This window comes from Aquarana catesbeiana, linkage group LG07, assembly GCF_042186555.1.
Source record: "Aquarana catesbeiana isolate 2022-GZ linkage group LG07, ASM4218655v1, whole genome shotgun sequence".
Taxonomy (NCBI): domain Eukaryota; kingdom Metazoa; phylum Chordata; class Amphibia; order Anura; family Ranidae; genus Aquarana; species Aquarana catesbeiana.
This window is the reverse complement of record NC_133330.1, coordinates 59,015,582-59,033,890: the sequence shown is the minus strand read 5'-3', so window position 1 is coordinate 59,033,890 and position 18,309 is coordinate 59,015,582. Positions and strand designations below refer to the sequence as shown.

The 18,309-nt window shown below is 42.6% G+C and overlaps 1 protein-coding gene across 1 annotated transcript in view; it reads left to right on the top strand.

Moving 5' to 3' along the window:
* The window catches only part of SUCLG2 (succinate-CoA ligase GDP-forming subunit beta), a 371,194-nt gene that overhangs the window by 162,410 nt on the left and 190,475 nt on the right, over positions 1–18,309 (top strand). The window contains exon 8 of the mRNA XM_073592203.1: positions 8,304–8,465. Coding sequence (XP_073448304.1) covers positions 8,304–8,465 — 162 coding nt within the window. The remainder of the gene's footprint in view (positions 1–8,303; positions 8,466–18,309) is intronic.

Here is an 18,309-nt window from a genome sequence, read left to right as displayed (position 1 = left end):
CTCAAGGAACCCCTAGCAACCTCTGTAGGAACCCTAGAGTTCCATGGAATCCCTGGTTGAGAAACTCTTTGTTTAAGCCTATAAAAATTGTAACTTCCCATCATTTTCTCTTATAGAGGTAATGGTCACCAGGACAAGTAGAAAAGCTGAGTCACCCCAGTGAGTACACAGGCAGAAATACAAACTTAACATGGGTTCTAATCTTTCCGTACTATTTGCAGAATTATAGAAAAAAAGTTTTAGCAATACATACTGTAACACCTTGTTTGCATACTCCTCTCTCTTGTGGCAAAATCCACTGCGCCAAAGGCCAGCCATCCCTGATAGTTCATAGCTTTTTTTTTTTTTTTTTATGAAACAAGCTTACCCATATAACCCATACAAAATTTTAGGCAGTTCTTAAGCTGCTCCAACTCCCTACACAACCTATTCTTTTTTTGTGGTTGTAAACCCTTACATATATTCATGGTAGTGACTAGCCTCAGGTAATGCGCAGAGATGACACAAATTCTCCTACATAACCTGTACCTGTTTATCTGCAGCTCTCCCAACTCTATAGCCTTCTAAAATGCACAGATTTTAAGGATTTTTCTCAGCAGCAGAAATGAGGGGTCGGGATCTGACATCACACACACTGCGGAAAAGCATGCAGAGCTGAGGCTATTGGTCACCTGCTGTGTGCTGGAGTGGAGAATGGTCCACCACCCTGGAGGCTGGCTTAGAATTCTATCAGTGACTTTTGCAGAGAGGGGTGCACACTATAGGGGGTGTGCTTTGATCATTTTTACAACCACTTTAAGTGTTGTAGGTTTTTTTTGGCAAGGAAAGAGAGTAAAGGCTTTAAAGTAGAAGTATGGTCAAGCTTAAAAAAAAAAAAAAAATCACAAATGTTTTATAGGCTACTCATAAAAGTAAGACTGCTCTCTGTTTTTTCTAAATACCCCTTGGAACATTTTGTAAATACCTGTGGATCCCACAATTAGAACCATTCCTTTGATAGGATGACAGCGCTCTTCCTTCTGCCATGAAATCTTTGTAGCATTGTCAACCTGTAGCTGCTTAGATGTTGGCTTTCTTGATGAGCATTGGTCCTTATCGGTCAGTGAATAAAGCACACTTGGCCCACCCACAGCCATTTAGATTGATGAACCATTGCTCTACCTGCAAGAGCTTAGGTAAATGATGTAAAAACCCTGCTCAAGCCCTCCCACCCCTCCATCACTGTCTAGAGGGTGCAGGAGACATTCCCTATGCATATATTAGGAAGGCCAAGTTCAAAGAGAAGTATGGCCAAAGCTTTTTTTTTTTTTTTTTTTTTTTTTTTTTTTGCCATACTTCTCTTGGTTCTCTTGTGAGTCACAGAAGTGCACTTGTGTTCTCCTCTTACCCAGCATCACAGAGCCACTCCAGACTCTTGAGGGATCCCAACAACAATGTTGGCATCCACCCAGATGCCTTACAGGCAAAGCAGCTAGTTCAGCCTCTAAAGCAAGGGTCTCGAACTAGCGGCCCTCCAGCTGTTTTGCGAAACTACAAGTCCCCCGAAGCATTGCAAGGCTGACTATTACAAGCATGGCTCCCAAAGACAGAGGCATGATGGGACTTGTAGTTTCGCAACAGCTGGAGGGCCACCAGTTTGTGACCCCTTCTCTGAGGTATCTGCTAAAAGCCTGAGCACTCTAATGAGCCCTAGGAGGAGGGGGGGGGGGGGACAGCGGCAGGATCAGGTCAAGGCTGAAGCAGGTAGGTAATTATGTTTTTTTGTTTTTTTTTTTTTTTTTTTTTTACCATTCGCACACTTCTCCTTTCAGATAAGTGTTCTCAATTTTTTCCTGCCGAAAGAAGTTCTAAGCCAAATGTTACAAAAAGTCAGTACTTGGCACCCTCACATATTATGCATCTATGTCCATCACCTCCACAGGTTTACAGTGCCTTGAAAAAGTATTCATACTCCTTGAAATTGTGTCATGTTATAACCAAAAACGTAAATGTATTTTTTGGGGATTTATTTGATAGACCAACACAAAGTGCCACATAATTGTGAAGTGGAAGGAAAATGATAGAGTTTTCACATTTTTTTTTTTTTTTTTACAAATAAATATCTGAAAAGTGTGGTGTGCATTTGTATTCCTCTTTACTCAAATACCCCTAACTAAAATCTAATGGAACCAATTGCCTTCAGAAGTCACCTAATTAGTAAATTGAGTCCACCTGTGTGTCATTTAATCTCAGTATAAATACAGCCGTTCTGTGAAGCCCTTAGAGGTTTGTTAGAGACCCTTAGTGAACAAACAGCATCATGAAAGCCAAGGAACACACCAGACAGGTCAGGGATAAAGTTGTGGAGAAGTTTAAAGCAGGGTTAGATTATAAAAAATATCCCAAGCTTTGAACATCTCACAGAGCTCTGTTCAGTCCAACATCCGAAAATGGAAAGAGTATGACACAACCGCAAACCTACCAAGACAAGGCTGCCCACCCAAATTGAAAGGCCAGGCAAGGAGCGCATTATTCAGAGAAGCAGCCAAGAGCCCCATGGTAACTCTGGAGGAGCTGCAGAGATCCACAGCTCAGGTGGAAGAATCTGTCCACAGGACAACTATTAGTCATTGTCAGGGCTGGGCTCAGCCCTTCCTTCTCTGAGCTGGCTGCTCAGCTGTCGGCTAATTGCCAGCTCCCATCTCTCTCCACAGTTACCCAGCTGTTGTTGATTCTGCTCGTCAGTCCTGCCTACTTAAAGTCGTCCAGCTCACTTGATCTCTGCCTTTGCCTTTGCCAACATCACAGAGACTTTGAGTTCCTGTTGAAGACTTGTTCAGCTGACGTTCCTTCTGGCTCCTGATCCTGCTTGCTGTACTACTATGTTTATCTCTGGCTCTCTGACATTTGCTTGGCTGACTACCCGATCCAGGTTACTGAACTCTGGCTTGTTTTCACTACGCTTACTCTGTTTACGTTATTATTATTATTATTAAACAAGTGTGATTTAATTATACTTCTGTCTCGGTCTGATTCATGGTTCCTGATAGTCGTGCACTCCACAAATCTGGCCATTGTGGAAGAGGGGCAAGAAGAAAGCCATCATTGAAAGAAAACCGTAAGAAGTCCCATTTCCAATTAGTGAGAAACCATGTGGGGGACACAGCAAACATGTGGAAGAAGGTGCTCTGGTCATATGAGACCAAAATGGAACTTTTTGGCCTAAAAGCAAATTGCTATGTGTGATGGTAAACTAACACTGAACATCACCCTGAATACGCCATTCCCACTGTGAAAGATTGTGGAGGCAGCATCATGTTGTGGGGTTGATTTTCTTCAGCAGGGACAGGGAAGCTGGCCAGAGTGGATGGGGCCAAATACAGGGCAATCTTAGAAGAAAACTTGTTAGAGTCTACAAAAGACTTGACTGTCCAGCAGGACAATGACCCTAAACATACAGCCAAAGCTACACTGGAATTGTTTAGATCAAAGCATATTTATGTGTTAGAATGGCCCAGTCAAAGGCCAGACCTAAATCCAATTGACAATCTGTAGCAAGACTTGAAAATTGCTGTTCACAAAAGCTCTCCATCCAATCTGAGCTATTTTTCAAAAATGTCACGCTCTAGATGTGCAAAGCTGGTTGAGACATATCCCAAACGACTTGCAGTTGTAATTGCAGCGAAAGGTGGTTTTACAAAGTATTGTCTCGGGGGGGGCGAATACAGATGCACACCACACTTTTCAGATATTTCTTTGTAAAAAATGTTAAATCATTTTCCTTGCACCTCACAACTATGTGCCTCTTTGTGTTGATCTATCACATAAAATCCCAATAACATACATTTACGTTTTTAGTTGTAACATGACAAAATGTGGAAAAGTTCAATACTTTTTCAAGGCACTGTACATCACACTGATCAACAGCTCCGGGCAAAGAAAGCTCCCATTGCTTCAATGAGGCCCACCTTTTTTTCTCTGGTTCTGACCCACTCACATATGATATTGTGAAAAAAAAAGAATGCAGATGTTATAATGACAATTGTTTACGCAACAGACAGTGGCAGGATTTAAAATACTCTGAAGCCCGTTTTCTAGGGTTTTCAGCTGGGTGTGTACATATGACAAAGCATGTTTCTTGTGATTTTCCTTGTAAAAAAATTGTTTTAATTAAGTTTGCACAAAGACACTTGATGAATGCTTTTTTGTGTTATGCTTCACTTCTCTAGACATTAAAGCACTCGTTGGCTTGGTCACACTGCAGCATGTACAATTTATCTACAGTTTTTAAAATCCATACCATGTCTTAGTAGTTTCTGCTTTTCATGTTCATTTTATCACTTCTTTGCATAGGGGCTATGATGCACATTACCAGAGACTGGAAGGGAGTGAATCTGCACTGATTTTTTTAAAATGTATTTGTTTTTATAAGGTTTTAATCTGGCTATGATTTATGGTTTATGATACAAAGGCACTGGCTCCCTGGGGTGAATTGTCATAGGGGAAGAAACGGACACCTGGTCTGACTGCAGTTGTTTCCCTTTAAAGTGGTAGTAAACTGCAGCAGAGTTAAACAAAATAAATAAAAAAACACCTGTAAGACAATGGCATAACGTGCTAGTATGCGTTGCATAATAGCACATTATCAAATACTTACCTTGGAATGAAGCGCGCTGTCGCGGCTGAGAAGGTTGACATTTTCATCTGGTCTTTCTTCCGGGTTTGCCCTCGGTTCCGGCACAAAACTCTGAGGGTCCGGCACAGTATGCCGGACCTTTAGAGCGCATGTGCCGGTGAGGTCACTGGCTGCATCCAGGATGAATATCTCCTAAACGGTGCACGTTTAGGAGATATTCATTTTACTTACAGGTATGGCTTATTGTAGGCTTACCTGTAGGTAAAAATCACAAAGCGGGCTTTACTACCGCTTTAATAAACCAGTGTCAACAGTACTCTTCCTGCATCCTGCCCTACAGAAAAATGGTTATCAAGTGTGACTGCCCATTTCAAATTGTATGCCTGGGAACTACCCACAATTATCCCAAAAACATCCCTCTCCCCATATCCCAGCATTATTATTTTTTTTTTATATATACTTACCTTGTTCCTATAGCTTTTATTACTCCCTGTACTATTACCCCGAGGATTGTAAAATTCTTGCAGGCACAGCCCAGTTGTTATTGACATAAGCACCCCTCAGGACTACATTTCCCAAAATTCCTTTCCCTATACACCCAGTGTGTGGGCAGTCTCTTAGGAGTCCAGGCAGCTAGAAAAAAAAATCCATGCATGTTAAGTAGGTAAGAAAGGGGCAGGCATAGATGGTGTACAGTAGTCCAGCAAGCAGCGCTTACAAGCTGGGATTTTAGTTAAAGCCCAGCTCTGGGCAAAAAAGTTTTTCCCTGCACTGAGGCTGTGCCCTCAGTGCACAGGTCAACTGCTCGTTTTTGTCTAGGGGATTGTGGAAACATTACACACACCCGATCCTCCGCTCCACCTGCAAACAACGTCCCCCCCCCCCCCCCCGATCCAGCAGTGGACTGTTCCTGACATGCTCACATCCAGAGCAGGTCTTTGAGCGTGATGACGTCAGGAACAGTCCACTCCACAAGACCAGTAGAATACGAGGAGAGGTGGGGGGTTTAGGAGCCACAAGGCCCAGACTTGTGCTGGGAGGGTTGAAGGATTAGGCAAGTATATCTCCATTCTCCAATTACCTGGACAAAAATGAGCAGTTGTCGCATGAAGTGTGGGCACAGCCCCACTGTATGGAAAAACCTTTTATTTTTTTGCCCGGAGTTGAGCTTAAATCAGAAGCATTGTGTCCTCAACCCACACAGGAAGTTAGGACTACATTGGATTTCTGGCAGATCAACAGGTATCTTTAGGTACTTATTGTGTTTAAAGGGCTAAAACGTGGGGAAGTGTGCATAATTTGCAGAGATGTATAAAATATATTAATTTTTATTTGGCTTTACACATTCAGCTGACAGGACTGGCATTGAGGTTGTCACACCTATACTCCCTATTATTCTGTTGGTCATTTGATCATTAAATGGGTTGGTTAAACTGAGTACCTTCATTCCTCTACAGCCTACTTTGCCAGACGCAAGGCCTTTTTTTTTTTTTTTTTCTCTTCCAGCAAATGAACAATCCAGAGAATGAGCATTAAAAGTTCTATGGCATGTCCCTTTTAAAACCCCCAGAACTATGCACACCTCTCAAATGCACTTTAAAAACATTTAGCTGTCTGTCAGATCTAAGATGGTCAAATCCGATTTGACTTAACAGTTTAATGTACCACTATGTGTAAGATAGTTGCCATCTGTTCCTGGCAATATTATTCAGGGAATGCAGTGTTTAATGGTATAATAATAATGAAAAAAGCCAATTAAAGTTAAGTAACTCGTCTTGGCCTTGATTAAGTTGTTTACTTGTTGGGATTAAATAATGGGTTAATCTCGAGCTGTCTAGAACGCTTTGGTGAGGCGCAACATTGCATTATTCTGTTATCGGGAAATATTGCTCTATTAAACTTCCATATTGTAAGCAGTATGTGGAATCCATTTGCCTAATCCCATAATACAGATATCTGTAAACTGCAGCATTTTAGAGGCAATTTCCAATCAATCATGGGGAACCGTGTGTGTATGTCTGTGCGCTTTCTTTAACTCTGTAAAGTAACAAGATTCTACTACTTTATGCACAATAAACGAAAAATAAACTTTTTTCATTTTGAGGTTTACAACCTCTTATTCATCAGTTCCCAGAATATCCTGGAGGACGGATATCCATTACTTGATATTTTGACACGTTTTGGAGATTGGGAACTGTGCTTGGATTTGTCAATGAGCAAATGCAGCTTGTTTTCAGGCGCACTCGTTGGCATTTGACATCAGGTCGCGACGCTTTCTGAGATCATTCAGCGCTTATTGAAAGGTGCATTTGTCCTGCAGTTGCCCACCTTCCAAGCTATATCAACCTGCTTCATGTTGCTTTTATATTCCCATTGGCTTGTATCAGGAGAGAAGTAGTTCTGGTGCACACAAGTCATATGACACAGGCCCAACCTTCTACATTGAGAGCCTTTATATAATTGTGGTTTGATGTAATGCAGTTAATTGGCCGAGCATTGGACAATTATTCACAAAGGGGTCTCAATCTTTCTTCCAGCCAATGACAAATCAAAATTGAAGACGCCATTCTCTCAGATCCATGGTCACCTTAAAGCGGTGACCTTACAAAACGACCAGGCGATCCACTTTGGTATAATGCAATTTGAAAAATAAATATGGGCTCCAATAGCACCGCATTGAATTACATGTGAACTGCACAGGAAGGCAATGTGATTTCTGTGTGATTCATAATGTGAACCAAGGCTAAAGTTTAAATTGTCCAATGTCCTAAAATCAAGATTTTGTCTTGGGCTTGGTTCACACTGCCGCGACCCGAAAGTCACGCGACTTAGTGAGACTTTGCCAGGAGACGTCCTGGCGGCTTGAGCACTACAAGTTGGATAGAAGTCGCCTTGAAGTAGTACAGGGACCTTTTCTTAATTCAGAGTGACTTCTGTAGTGATAATTAAAGACAGCTCTCATTCACTAATATGGGATTCCACATGTCACACAACTTGGGGCCTCACACGTTGGATCCCAAGTCGCGGCAGTGTGAACCGAGCCTTAGACAAACCACATCTCTTAATGCGGACTGAAAGCTTTTGTGAAAAAACTTTTTTTGTCCAAACAATGGGACCACAAAGCGCAAAACTCACCTGGATGTATAGCTTTCTGCTTCTGGAAGTGTTTGACTCTAAAGATTCTTCAAGTGACGATTTCTCTTCAATTCAGCAGAGCACCTCAGCTATTCAAAAATGGCAACTGCCATATTTCTAGCTTTCTATCCACCACACATCTTCCCAGTCTTTATGGAAAGAACAAATTGTCCCACTTCCATGGTCTTCTATGTTTCTAAGCACTTAGAACTTTATCATTAAGTTCTTTATTCCTTTCAATAAATCTTACAATATCATTGATCATTTTGTTTTTTTCTTTTCCCATAAACCCAATTAGCATCTCAAAATAATGAGGTATTAAAACAATGGGAACAAATATCTTCGTTTTAATGAATTTTATTAAAGTTCACCCACCAGTTTTTGTTCCCCCGGATAATAGATGTTTATGCCAGTACGTACTAGATTTGTTTTATATCTTTGTATTTCCTTTGCAAAAGACTAAAGTACGTTGAATTGATATTAGTTAACTTTTTTCTATTCTAATTCTTTTCTGAAACGCATTTTCTTCCCCTCTGTCTTCCTATCGCTGCAGTTGTGTGCTTTGATGCAAAAATTAACTTTGACGACAATGCGGAATTCAGACAAAAGGAGATTTTTGCAATGGATGACACGTCGGAAACAGATCCCATTGAGAGTGAGGCGGCGAAGTACGACTTGAAGTACATCGGTATGGAAGGGAACATTGCTTGCTTCGGTAAGAACAGAAGTATTGTAACAGATCTATTGTATCAAGTGATTGTTCGTTTCACATGACTTTTGTTTAACAGGAACAGCGTGATTCTGTCACTGCAGCTATCAAAAAATTGATGCCAAGTGTTTGCATTGTTCTCATGTCTAGCCCTTATTAACAATAATGTGTAAGCCGTTATTAAATTATTTTGAATGTGGTACATAAAGGATTATTTATAATAGGAGATGTGTGGACTGTTGCAAACCACATAGTGTATTTGAATTGTCCTTAAAGTGGTGTTCCGGCCAAAATTATACTTTTTAAATAAAAATACCCCTATAATACACAAGCTTAATGTATACTAGTAAAGTTAGTCTGTAAACTAAGGTCTGTTTTGTTAGTTTATAGCAGTAGTTTGTTATTTTATAAACTTACAGCAGGCCGTGGCCATCTTAAGTGTGGGCATCTGAAGCCAGACTGTATTTCTTCCTGGATCTCATCCTTGCAGATCTTGCACATGCTCAGTGCAGCACAAGCAGTGTAATAGGTTTCAGGTCAGGTTTCCATAGCAATGGCAGTTTCAAAGGAAGTTGCCGCCCCTTCCCAGAAGGCATTGCAAACAGGAAATGATGCGATGGGCCGCGGCCAGGGAGGAGGAAGTGAAAAATGAATACAGCAGATATACAGTAGGTGCTGAGAAAAAAAATAAAAAAATATCCAATTTGTTTACAGTGCACAGTTTAGTGGGGGATGCTGAAGAGTTGTAAAAGTGGGTGGAACTCCACTTTAAGCTCGAGAAGGTGGGCAACTGTAGGGGGTATTGTGAGGTCATCTCTGATAACCTTATAGGTTTAGATCACAGGAGAGAGGGAGGGGAAATGAGCAGGGATAGAATAGTGCCAACTTGGCTGTTCTGATCCATTTCACATTTGCATAGGGTTTGGAACAAATATTTTCCTCAGTAATAAACTTCTATAAAAAATAATATTAGTTTTAAAGTATATGTCCAGGCATTACCCAAATTAACCTCTAAATATCCTACTCCCCTCTGGACCATTATTATTTTTTTTACTTTGTTTCTATAGCAAGAAACCACTTTTATTACTAAAAGATTGTAAAATTGGTATGGGGCAGCTGCTGGGAAATCAGTTCTTACCAGTGGCGGCACGCTCATTAGGGGTACAGGGGTGCTGCCCCCCTAAACCTTGCGCCCGGCCCCTAATCTCCATGCAGTGCCCTGGATGCCTGGATTTCAATAATTTTTTTTGAAGCACATGATTAGAGCTTGAGGCTCTAATTGGCTTCAAAAAGGGTTGGCTCTATGCCCCGAGCCCATCCACTTGTGTGATGTGTGCAGCAGTGGTTGACGCGGACAAGAGGGGGAGGAGGCGGGGGAGCTGGCAGCAGCCATTGAGCTTGCAGTCTCCGGCAATGACATATGCAGTGCAGAGTTGCCGTGTAGCCTGAGGTGGGAGAAGAAAGATGGCAATGTCTGTCATTGGAGCGTACCGCAGCCTGGCTCTGTACACCTGGCTGCTCTCCTACTGCTTCGTCCATCTGCTGTGGGGAAGCCATGACCATGGATGAGGTAAGTGCAGATTCAGCGGCTGGGGGGGGGGGGCTTCTGCCGCCGCTCATAAAAAAGGAGCACCAGCCGTCACTGGTTCCTACTGATGTAGGCACGCACCCAGAACTACATCTCCCAAGAAACTTCTTCCTACATACATGTGCATGCTGACTTTTGGGAATCAAGAAAGTAGCATTGCTTTTTAGGCAAAAGATATCAATGTGTACATGGAGAGGAACAGGGAAGGGTGAAGTATAGGGTGGGGTTTTGTACTTCAGCAGGCAGAGCTGCTAAAGCTGCTTGGGATTTCAGTGCAGCAAAAGTCTTCTGTTTTTAGCACAAGGGGAAGTTAGGAGCACACTGGACTTCCAGCAGACCAATTTTGCAGAGATGTGCTAATTACATTTCATTTTGCTCTGTACCTGTTGTGGTGTCTTATACACTACCATGCTGAATGGAGAAATGAAGAAGAAAGAACACAGCGCAAAAGATCTCCCACTGGATAAGGGGGAAAAAAATGAAAAAAGTAAGTTATTTGTTATTACAATAGAATAATTAAATTGTCCAACTGTAAATTATGCTGACATGCTCTGAAAACCATGAATTGGTTACAGTTCATAGAATCCAAACTCACAGGCAAAAGACCACATTGTCTGAGTTCAAATCGTGCAGTCTTTAGATTTTGCAATTAATTCTCCATGTCTATTTTCTAAAAGGCTCAACTCTGCATCCTGATCACTCATACAGGTATTATTTTGTGTCATTCATCTCCGGTATATCCCCTTTATGCTGTTTTAGCAACCATTCTTCAACTGTCAAGACATATTTCATACTAAATAAGGATCACGTACAGGACAGTTGTGCCCGCTATTATTTATTCAGCAAAGTTTATCCAGTGGGAGGTCTTTTGCACTGTTTTTCTTTCTTTTTTGTTGTACCAATGCTATTTTTCAGTAGCTACTTATACAGCTGCATTGGCTCTCTATTATGCAATGGTCATCATCAGATTAGGTACTGGCGCTCTGATTCGTTTTTCTATGCCGAACGGGGAGCTTACTAGGCTGCACAGGGCAACTGTTATACATCCCTTCAAAATCAGACTAGCCATTCTCAACCTCTTTACTACAAAAGAAACCTGAAAATAATAGGCATTGTGAAACCTCTGCATAGACGTATCACCAGTATATTTCCACCTCCACTCCAGTATACTCACCAGGGACGTCAGCATCAACATCTCAGGTTCCTTTATACCTCCAAATCATAAAATTCTTAGGGAGAGCTGGAGGTATACAGGAACCTGAGCTGTTGAGAGTGACATTTTGGTGTGTATACTGGCACAGAGGTTGAAATATCCAAACACAGTAGAATGCCAACATGTTTCAGCCAAAGCCCTAATCAAAGCTATGGTGAAGGCCTTGGCTGAAACACATTGGCATTCTGCTAAGTTGTTTTGATGCCCCAAGTAGCTTATCTGTTACCAAATAAAGTATTGTGAAGGATTCTTTTTAGACTCACAGGCCCTTTTTGAACTTGGGGAAACCCTGCTAAAGCCAATTTACTGGGGCCATTGGGAAAATGCCCCTTTTATTGGTGGTCAGTGGGAAAAATGCCCCCTTACAGGCAGCTAAAAAGATCATTGCTGGCTCTGCCTAATGGTGTTCACCCTGAAAATATGCAGGCACCATTAGGTAGGAGGTCCATTAGCCACAGCTCAAGAAACTCCTAGCAACCTCTGGAGGAACCCTGGTTAAGAAAGGCTCAACCAAACCATGATCACGTGGAAGGTGCAGAGCCTTCGACCACACACTAAGTTATACTGATCTGGTGTTAATACTTTAAGTCAGTAACCCAGAGAAAGAATACAAATCAGAGGTTCTGACTTCACTTTCAGCACACTTGCTCTTGGTCAGTGACTCAGAACTTATTGAGGGCAGAGACAGTCCAGCAGCTAGCATTTGTAGAAAGAATTTAGCTGTGGCAGCCCCTGTGTCTCTCTCCAAAGGGAGTACTGCGGATGCCGCAGCACTTTCAGATGCTTTGCCTGTTGGGCATAACCCATCATAGGCTTGGCAGCCCAAATAAAGCAAATCGGTTTTGGTCACCAAAACCTGAGCAGTTCAGCATCAGGGGACTGGTATTTACACTTTATTTTTCAGTGTGGAAAATTCCTATAATGGAAAATAAAATTAAAAATTAAAATTTAGACCAGAAAGTCTCAAGTGTTTTAAATGAAATGGCAAAAAAAAAAACCTTAGTGATCTGACCAATGTTATAAACCCATAGGCAAGCCATCATTAATGTCTTACTAAAGTAACTGAAACCTGGTTGTTTTGAGTACACTTGGTACATCATTTTGTTTTTCGCTGCTGCATCGAATTAGCTTGTATGCGTATGTGAAATGGTTAAATACGATTCTCCACTTCTCCACTCTGGACATACAAATGACAATCCTAAGCATGAATCATAAACAGAGTTTCTCAATCATCAGGCAGTTGTAAAAACAGCCAGCGAGTCTGGAGTGCTCTCAGAACGGCACTTGCAAAGCGTACCTGGAGAACCATCTGCCCATCATTTAATACTGCTGAGGTTTCAAGTACATCAAATGTCATAGGATGGCATCCACTGTGAGCTTGAGCAGCTACACCTATCAATAAAGTCTGAATAAGAAAATTGGATGGGAAGTCTACAGCGTTAAATCTAATTGCTCTTTAGTGGCTATTTACATGGCTGCTGTGGATGAGGAGATGCATTATTAGGTGTTTTTTTTCTCTCTTATCCTTATTACCTTCCTTTCTGTGACTTCACATTTAAATTTTCGATTTTAACTGCCTTTTTTAGGGCCCCATACACATCCGCTGAAACAGAACCAATTACCAGCCTAGCACTAAAAGTATTTTGTATACTTGTTTAAGAAATAATTTCCCACTTCCTCCTTGTCCCCAACAGCTTCAAAAGAAACTGAACTCTGAAAGCTGTGCCCAAAAGAAAGGCAGGCAGAGGGCAAAAGACACGTCCCCGGTATTGTCTATGGACTTCCTGCAGCTGATTTTTCTCCATTACTGACTTACCATACCTTGTTCTACAATATGTTTCTGTGTGGAGGCGACCATCTTGGTAGAGGCAGGACGTTTGCTTTCTCATGTCAGTGCTTCTAGCAAGGAGAACAGTGAGCTGCAAAGAAGTGACATCCCCAAATCTCACTACAAATCTTCTGACACTATGAGATAGACACAGCAGTGCCTTAGATCTCACACTGCAGATATACAACCATGAGGATGTAGATGCAGGAGTGCCTAGGCACCTTCACATGCCAGGAGGTGCACTGCGGTTTTTAGGATGGAATTCCAGGCAAAGGGTAAATTTTTTTCGGGGTCCTGCTTAGTCACAATTACAATTTCAATAATTTCCCAATAATATAGCAAATATTCTTTTTACATCTAGCTTCACTCAAAGGTTCTGACTAAAATTCAGAATAACGATCTTGAAGAAGCTAGTTAGCTTCCCTTCACTGGAGAGTCACTTGACCAGTGATCTGGATAGTCATAACCAGTGCAGTCATTTTATTCAGATCAATATTTCAACCTCTTTCTGTCTTAAAAAAAAAAATGTATTTTGTGGCATTGGGGTAATATGTGGTAGGTGCTTTCCAATGAGTTGTGCCAGATGAAACTGTACTTTAGCACGTAGCAGCTCATGTTTATTAAATAAAATGGATAGTACACATAGACATCAGTTGCCCAAGCAGGGGTCTCCACATAACATGAACAGTCAACGGAAAATACCAAGCCACTTGGCTCCCTTGTTACCAGTCCCTCTGACTATCTTGTCCAGCTCTTCTGGTTCACTTGGCTCTCTTAGCTTTTAGTTGCAGCACCCTGCTGCATGGCCCACTCCTGGCCTCTGGATAAGGATTCTCCTGACACCCCAATAAGAGCCCATCTGACTCCTGGAAGGAGACCTCTTATCTCTCAACTCCTGGCTGGGGTTCCTCTGACCTCTGGGCGAGACCTCCTGTCTTTAATATGGGAGCTGTCTCCAAACTGGGAGCCATGAGCTATCCTCAGACTTGAGTATACAACAACCCTGCACACCTGTGTAATCACACAGGCTGCAGACACCTGGTAAAATCTGGACACAGGATTGAAGGTTCTGTCCTACCCAATACACTTTGGAACCTTCAAGCTTCAGGCCCCGATCCAGAACTACAGAATCCAAAGAACACAGCTTTTTTTTCCACTCACAAACACAGTTTCCACAGTGGCATTGCATGGTCACAAAATATTGATGCTGTTTATTATGTAGAAACCAGACACCACCTGGTTCCTTTAAAAAAAAAAAAAAAAAAAAAAAAAACAACCTTTATCCCTACTATTTTACCCTTCAATCTTCAGACTGGTTCAGTGGCCTTAAGGGTCAGTCCTCTTTTCTGGCAGTGGCATCAGTGAGTGGCTCTTCCTCCTGGATAGCGCAGGACCCATGTAATGATGTGTGAGTGGAACTGTGAGACCTGGCCAACATAATAATTCCCCTGATAATGCACCACAGGAATTATTTAACCAGAAAAGAAGCGGAGAGTCTAAGATGGACAGCACTGGCGAGGAGGTGAGTATTGTAGCCAAGTAAAAGGTGGAGTGGTATTCGTGTGGTGGTGTTCCTCAGGGGTCTTCAGTTTGGAGTAGATAGGGTAAGGCTAGGGCCCAAAGAACAACCTAGGGTGCCACTGGGAAAATAACAGGAAAGGCGGGAGAGTCCTTCTAGTGTAGTGAGCATATATTAAAAAAAAATGTTTACTCCAAGAGTGCTGGTTTACATAAGAAACATATGATAACTTACATTTGGTGAGGGATTAGGTAACATAAAACCTTCTGTGAGCACAAGTTGAGAATACACCTGTCTTCACGCAGGATAAAGTTGGCCGCTCTTGATGCCTCAGGGGTCCCGCTTCTAAGACAAATTTGGGTAGTGTGTGTGTGTTTTTAGAAGGTACAGAAACCCATCCATTGTTCAAACGGCAGAGGCATCCATTGGGATGTGTAGTGTAGTGTGTCTAATCATCGTAATTGATGAGCATCAAGTTACTTTATTTCACCAAAAGACACAATCCATGACTCAGAATTGCCACTTCCGCAGTTTATAGATGATATACAGATGTCCAGTATTTTCTGATTGCACAGGCTTCACTTGATTGTGTCTGTGTCTCTATGGGCTGTTTCCAGCTTGCACAACCAGCAAATACTGGACATCTGTATATCACCTATAAACTGGGGAAGTGGCGATTCTGAGCCACAAAATGTGTTTTTTGATAAAGTAACTCATGCAGTAACTTGATCATCAATTACGATGACTCATCTTTAGACACGTTGCAGTACACATCCCAACAGGCACCTCTGCCATTCGAACCATCAACGGGTTTCTTTACATTCTCCCTAGCAACAAGGAGCAGTGGGGCTTTAACATTTCATAACGGGTTCACTCTGAAATGAGCATGTGCTTTTTTCCATAGGGCAAAGGAAACAGGTTCACTGCTGAACTCCGGGCAAAAAAAAGTTTTTCTTTGCAGTGGGACTGCAAGGGACGCACTGCAAGTGCTAGTTTTGTCCAAGGGAGAGGAGAAAGCATTATACTCACCTGATCCTCCACTCCACCGGCAAACGGTGCTCCCCTACGATCCAGTGGTGGACTGTTCCTGGCATCCTCAGGTCTATGGAGCCTGCTATGGGGGGGATAAGGGGGAAATCTTCCAATGGAGACACTAGTTCTAGTGACCTGGGGGACCCCAAAATATTCCTTTAATTTGCAGGGATTTCCTCTCACTTCCTATTTGGCTATGGGACAGGAAGTGAAGGGAAATCTCTGCATTAGGACAGGTGGCGGAAAAAAATCAGACAGGGGTCATAACCCTCCCTTACTCTTTCCAACCTTAAAAAAAAATGTGTTTTACCTACAGTTCTACTTTAACCCCTAGGCGCGGAGTGCACATAAATATGTGGCCTTTCGTCAATCGGGCCTTGGTGCCAAGGGGCCGCATATTTGCGTGCATTAGCGCCGATGGAGCTATGTCGAGAGCGCACGCCCTGCGCGCTCCCGGCACAATGACCTCGTAGCTCACAAAAAGCTTCCAATTTGCTTCTTACAATCGTGAGTTTTCTGATTGTGTAACCGCCGTGACAGCCAATCACGACGGTCCCATGGTCACAAGCCTTGCCGCACCTCGCAGAATGCCAAATCAGTTAAAGGGCCTGCGGAAGCTGGCGCAAAGGGGTTAATCTCTTTGCTAGACAAAAACGCCACAGCCCCAATACAAGGGAAATTTTTTTTTTTTTTGCAGGGAGTTAAGCTTTAATTTCTCCCTCTCCAGCTTACCTACCTTTTTTTTTTTTTTTTTGCTCCCCTCCACTGCTACTTTCAGAAACCAAGAAAAAGCTTTAAGTCACTGAAGCTGAACCCCTTGTGTGTGACCCTTTGCTGAAACATAGAGCAAGTCACAAGGTCCTCCAAACCTGGGAATACTGGGTAGTTCCTTCAACTTCTTGCACTAAATGATGTGGTGGTGAGCAAAGGAAAGGGTCATACTATGCTTTTGGGAATGAAAGGTATTAAGATGAACCTGTTGCTGTGTCCTAAATGGGAAAAACACAGATTTGCTGTTTTTGAAGTTGAATTTTTGTTTTCAAGAAAGCTTGTGTGTAGACAAATGCAATGACGGAGCCATGTTGGAGCACTGCTGCTGACAGGTGATGTATTTTAATCAGGAGCAAAAGGCTTTTCGGGAACTTTATTTTTAATGATTTCACGTTTCTTTGTTTCTCTAGAGACATTATGGCACAAACAGTCAATCGTAAGTGGCGCTTTGATGTAACTAGTTATTAAGCAAACTCCCGTGGGGTCCTTTTTTCTGGAAATATTCATGACATTTGGACAGTATTTGTTTTTATTAAAGTGATTTATGATAGAAACTGAAAATGTGTCATATGTCACAAATGAAGGTAACAAGAGAATCCAGTCAGTTACCGGCTACTGCAGTTTAGAAGATCTTGCAACTTTTAGGAAATCTTAGAGCTGGTTCACACCAGATGCAGTCCAGTGCGTTTTTATACTGCATCAAAAAAGCATGCACAGTGTTTTCCACGGATTCCAATGGCCCCAGTTCACACCAGTGCAATGCATTCCAGTGCAGTCAGTTAAAGTAGAACATGCTGCATTTTTTTCTGTATGGAATGCAGCAAAACGCGTCAAAAACGTACATGTCCTGCATTGTGAGGAATTTAAAAAAGAGGGGAAAAGTTGCACCGGAATGCAGCAAAAACGTGTGTGCAGAAACGTTTTCAGAATGCAGAGATTATGGTGTGAACTGGCCCTTAAAGTGGAACCTGACAGGAGATCTAACCTGTCCTATCTAAACCAAAAAAATGATATGAATTTACCATACCCTAGTTTCATATAGCCCTATGACACCAGGTTCAGCAGACTTTTAATTGCTTCAGAGGCTGCCATTTTATTTTGTACTGGGCAACAACCCCCTCATCAGGGCCATCTTATTGAGCGGGAACCGGCCCGGGGGCCCCAGGTAGACCTGGGGCCCCATTAGGGCCGGTTCTCCTGCAATAAATGATTTTGTGGGATGCAGCAGTGTGGAGATTAGCTGGAAGAAAGGAATGTGTCTGCACACTGGCACTGCATGGGCAATGGACTGCTAGCAGCGGGGCAGCTGGGCTTGGGAGTCGGGCTGAGCCGGCACCAGTTTTACTTCTGCCTTTCAGCTGGACTGTCAGTGTCACCTGTCCTGAACCTCCCTAAATGAATGTGAATGCTCTTTGCCGAATGTCAGCGGCTCCGCCTCCACGGTCCACCCACAGCCCAGCTAGGACTCTGTGACTGGAAGCTGGATGGGTGAACTGTACTGCCTGTGCCAATCCTGCAGTGTCACTCAATATCTCACTCCTGCGAGTGAGATTTTGGATACAGTAGAATTCAGAGTAAAAAGCACAGGCCCCCAGAATGCTGAAGACCCCTTGTATAGTGACCAATCCCTGCTGTGCCCACGCTAGCAGCCCCACCCCCTGATGTACACACGGCATGGTGCTAGATAGGTATGTGTGAAGCTGCAGCAGGCGAAAACTTCAATTGGAGGACACTAGAGAGTGAGTCCACTGTCCAAACGCCGCCCCCCCCCCCCAACTTGACAAATGCATATGTCTCTCTCCTCGGTTGCTCTGAGTCTCTTACTACTCAAGACTGTCACTCCTCTGAAAAACAATTGCACATGGATTGCTTTTCAGAGGTATTTGACAGAAGGCGAGG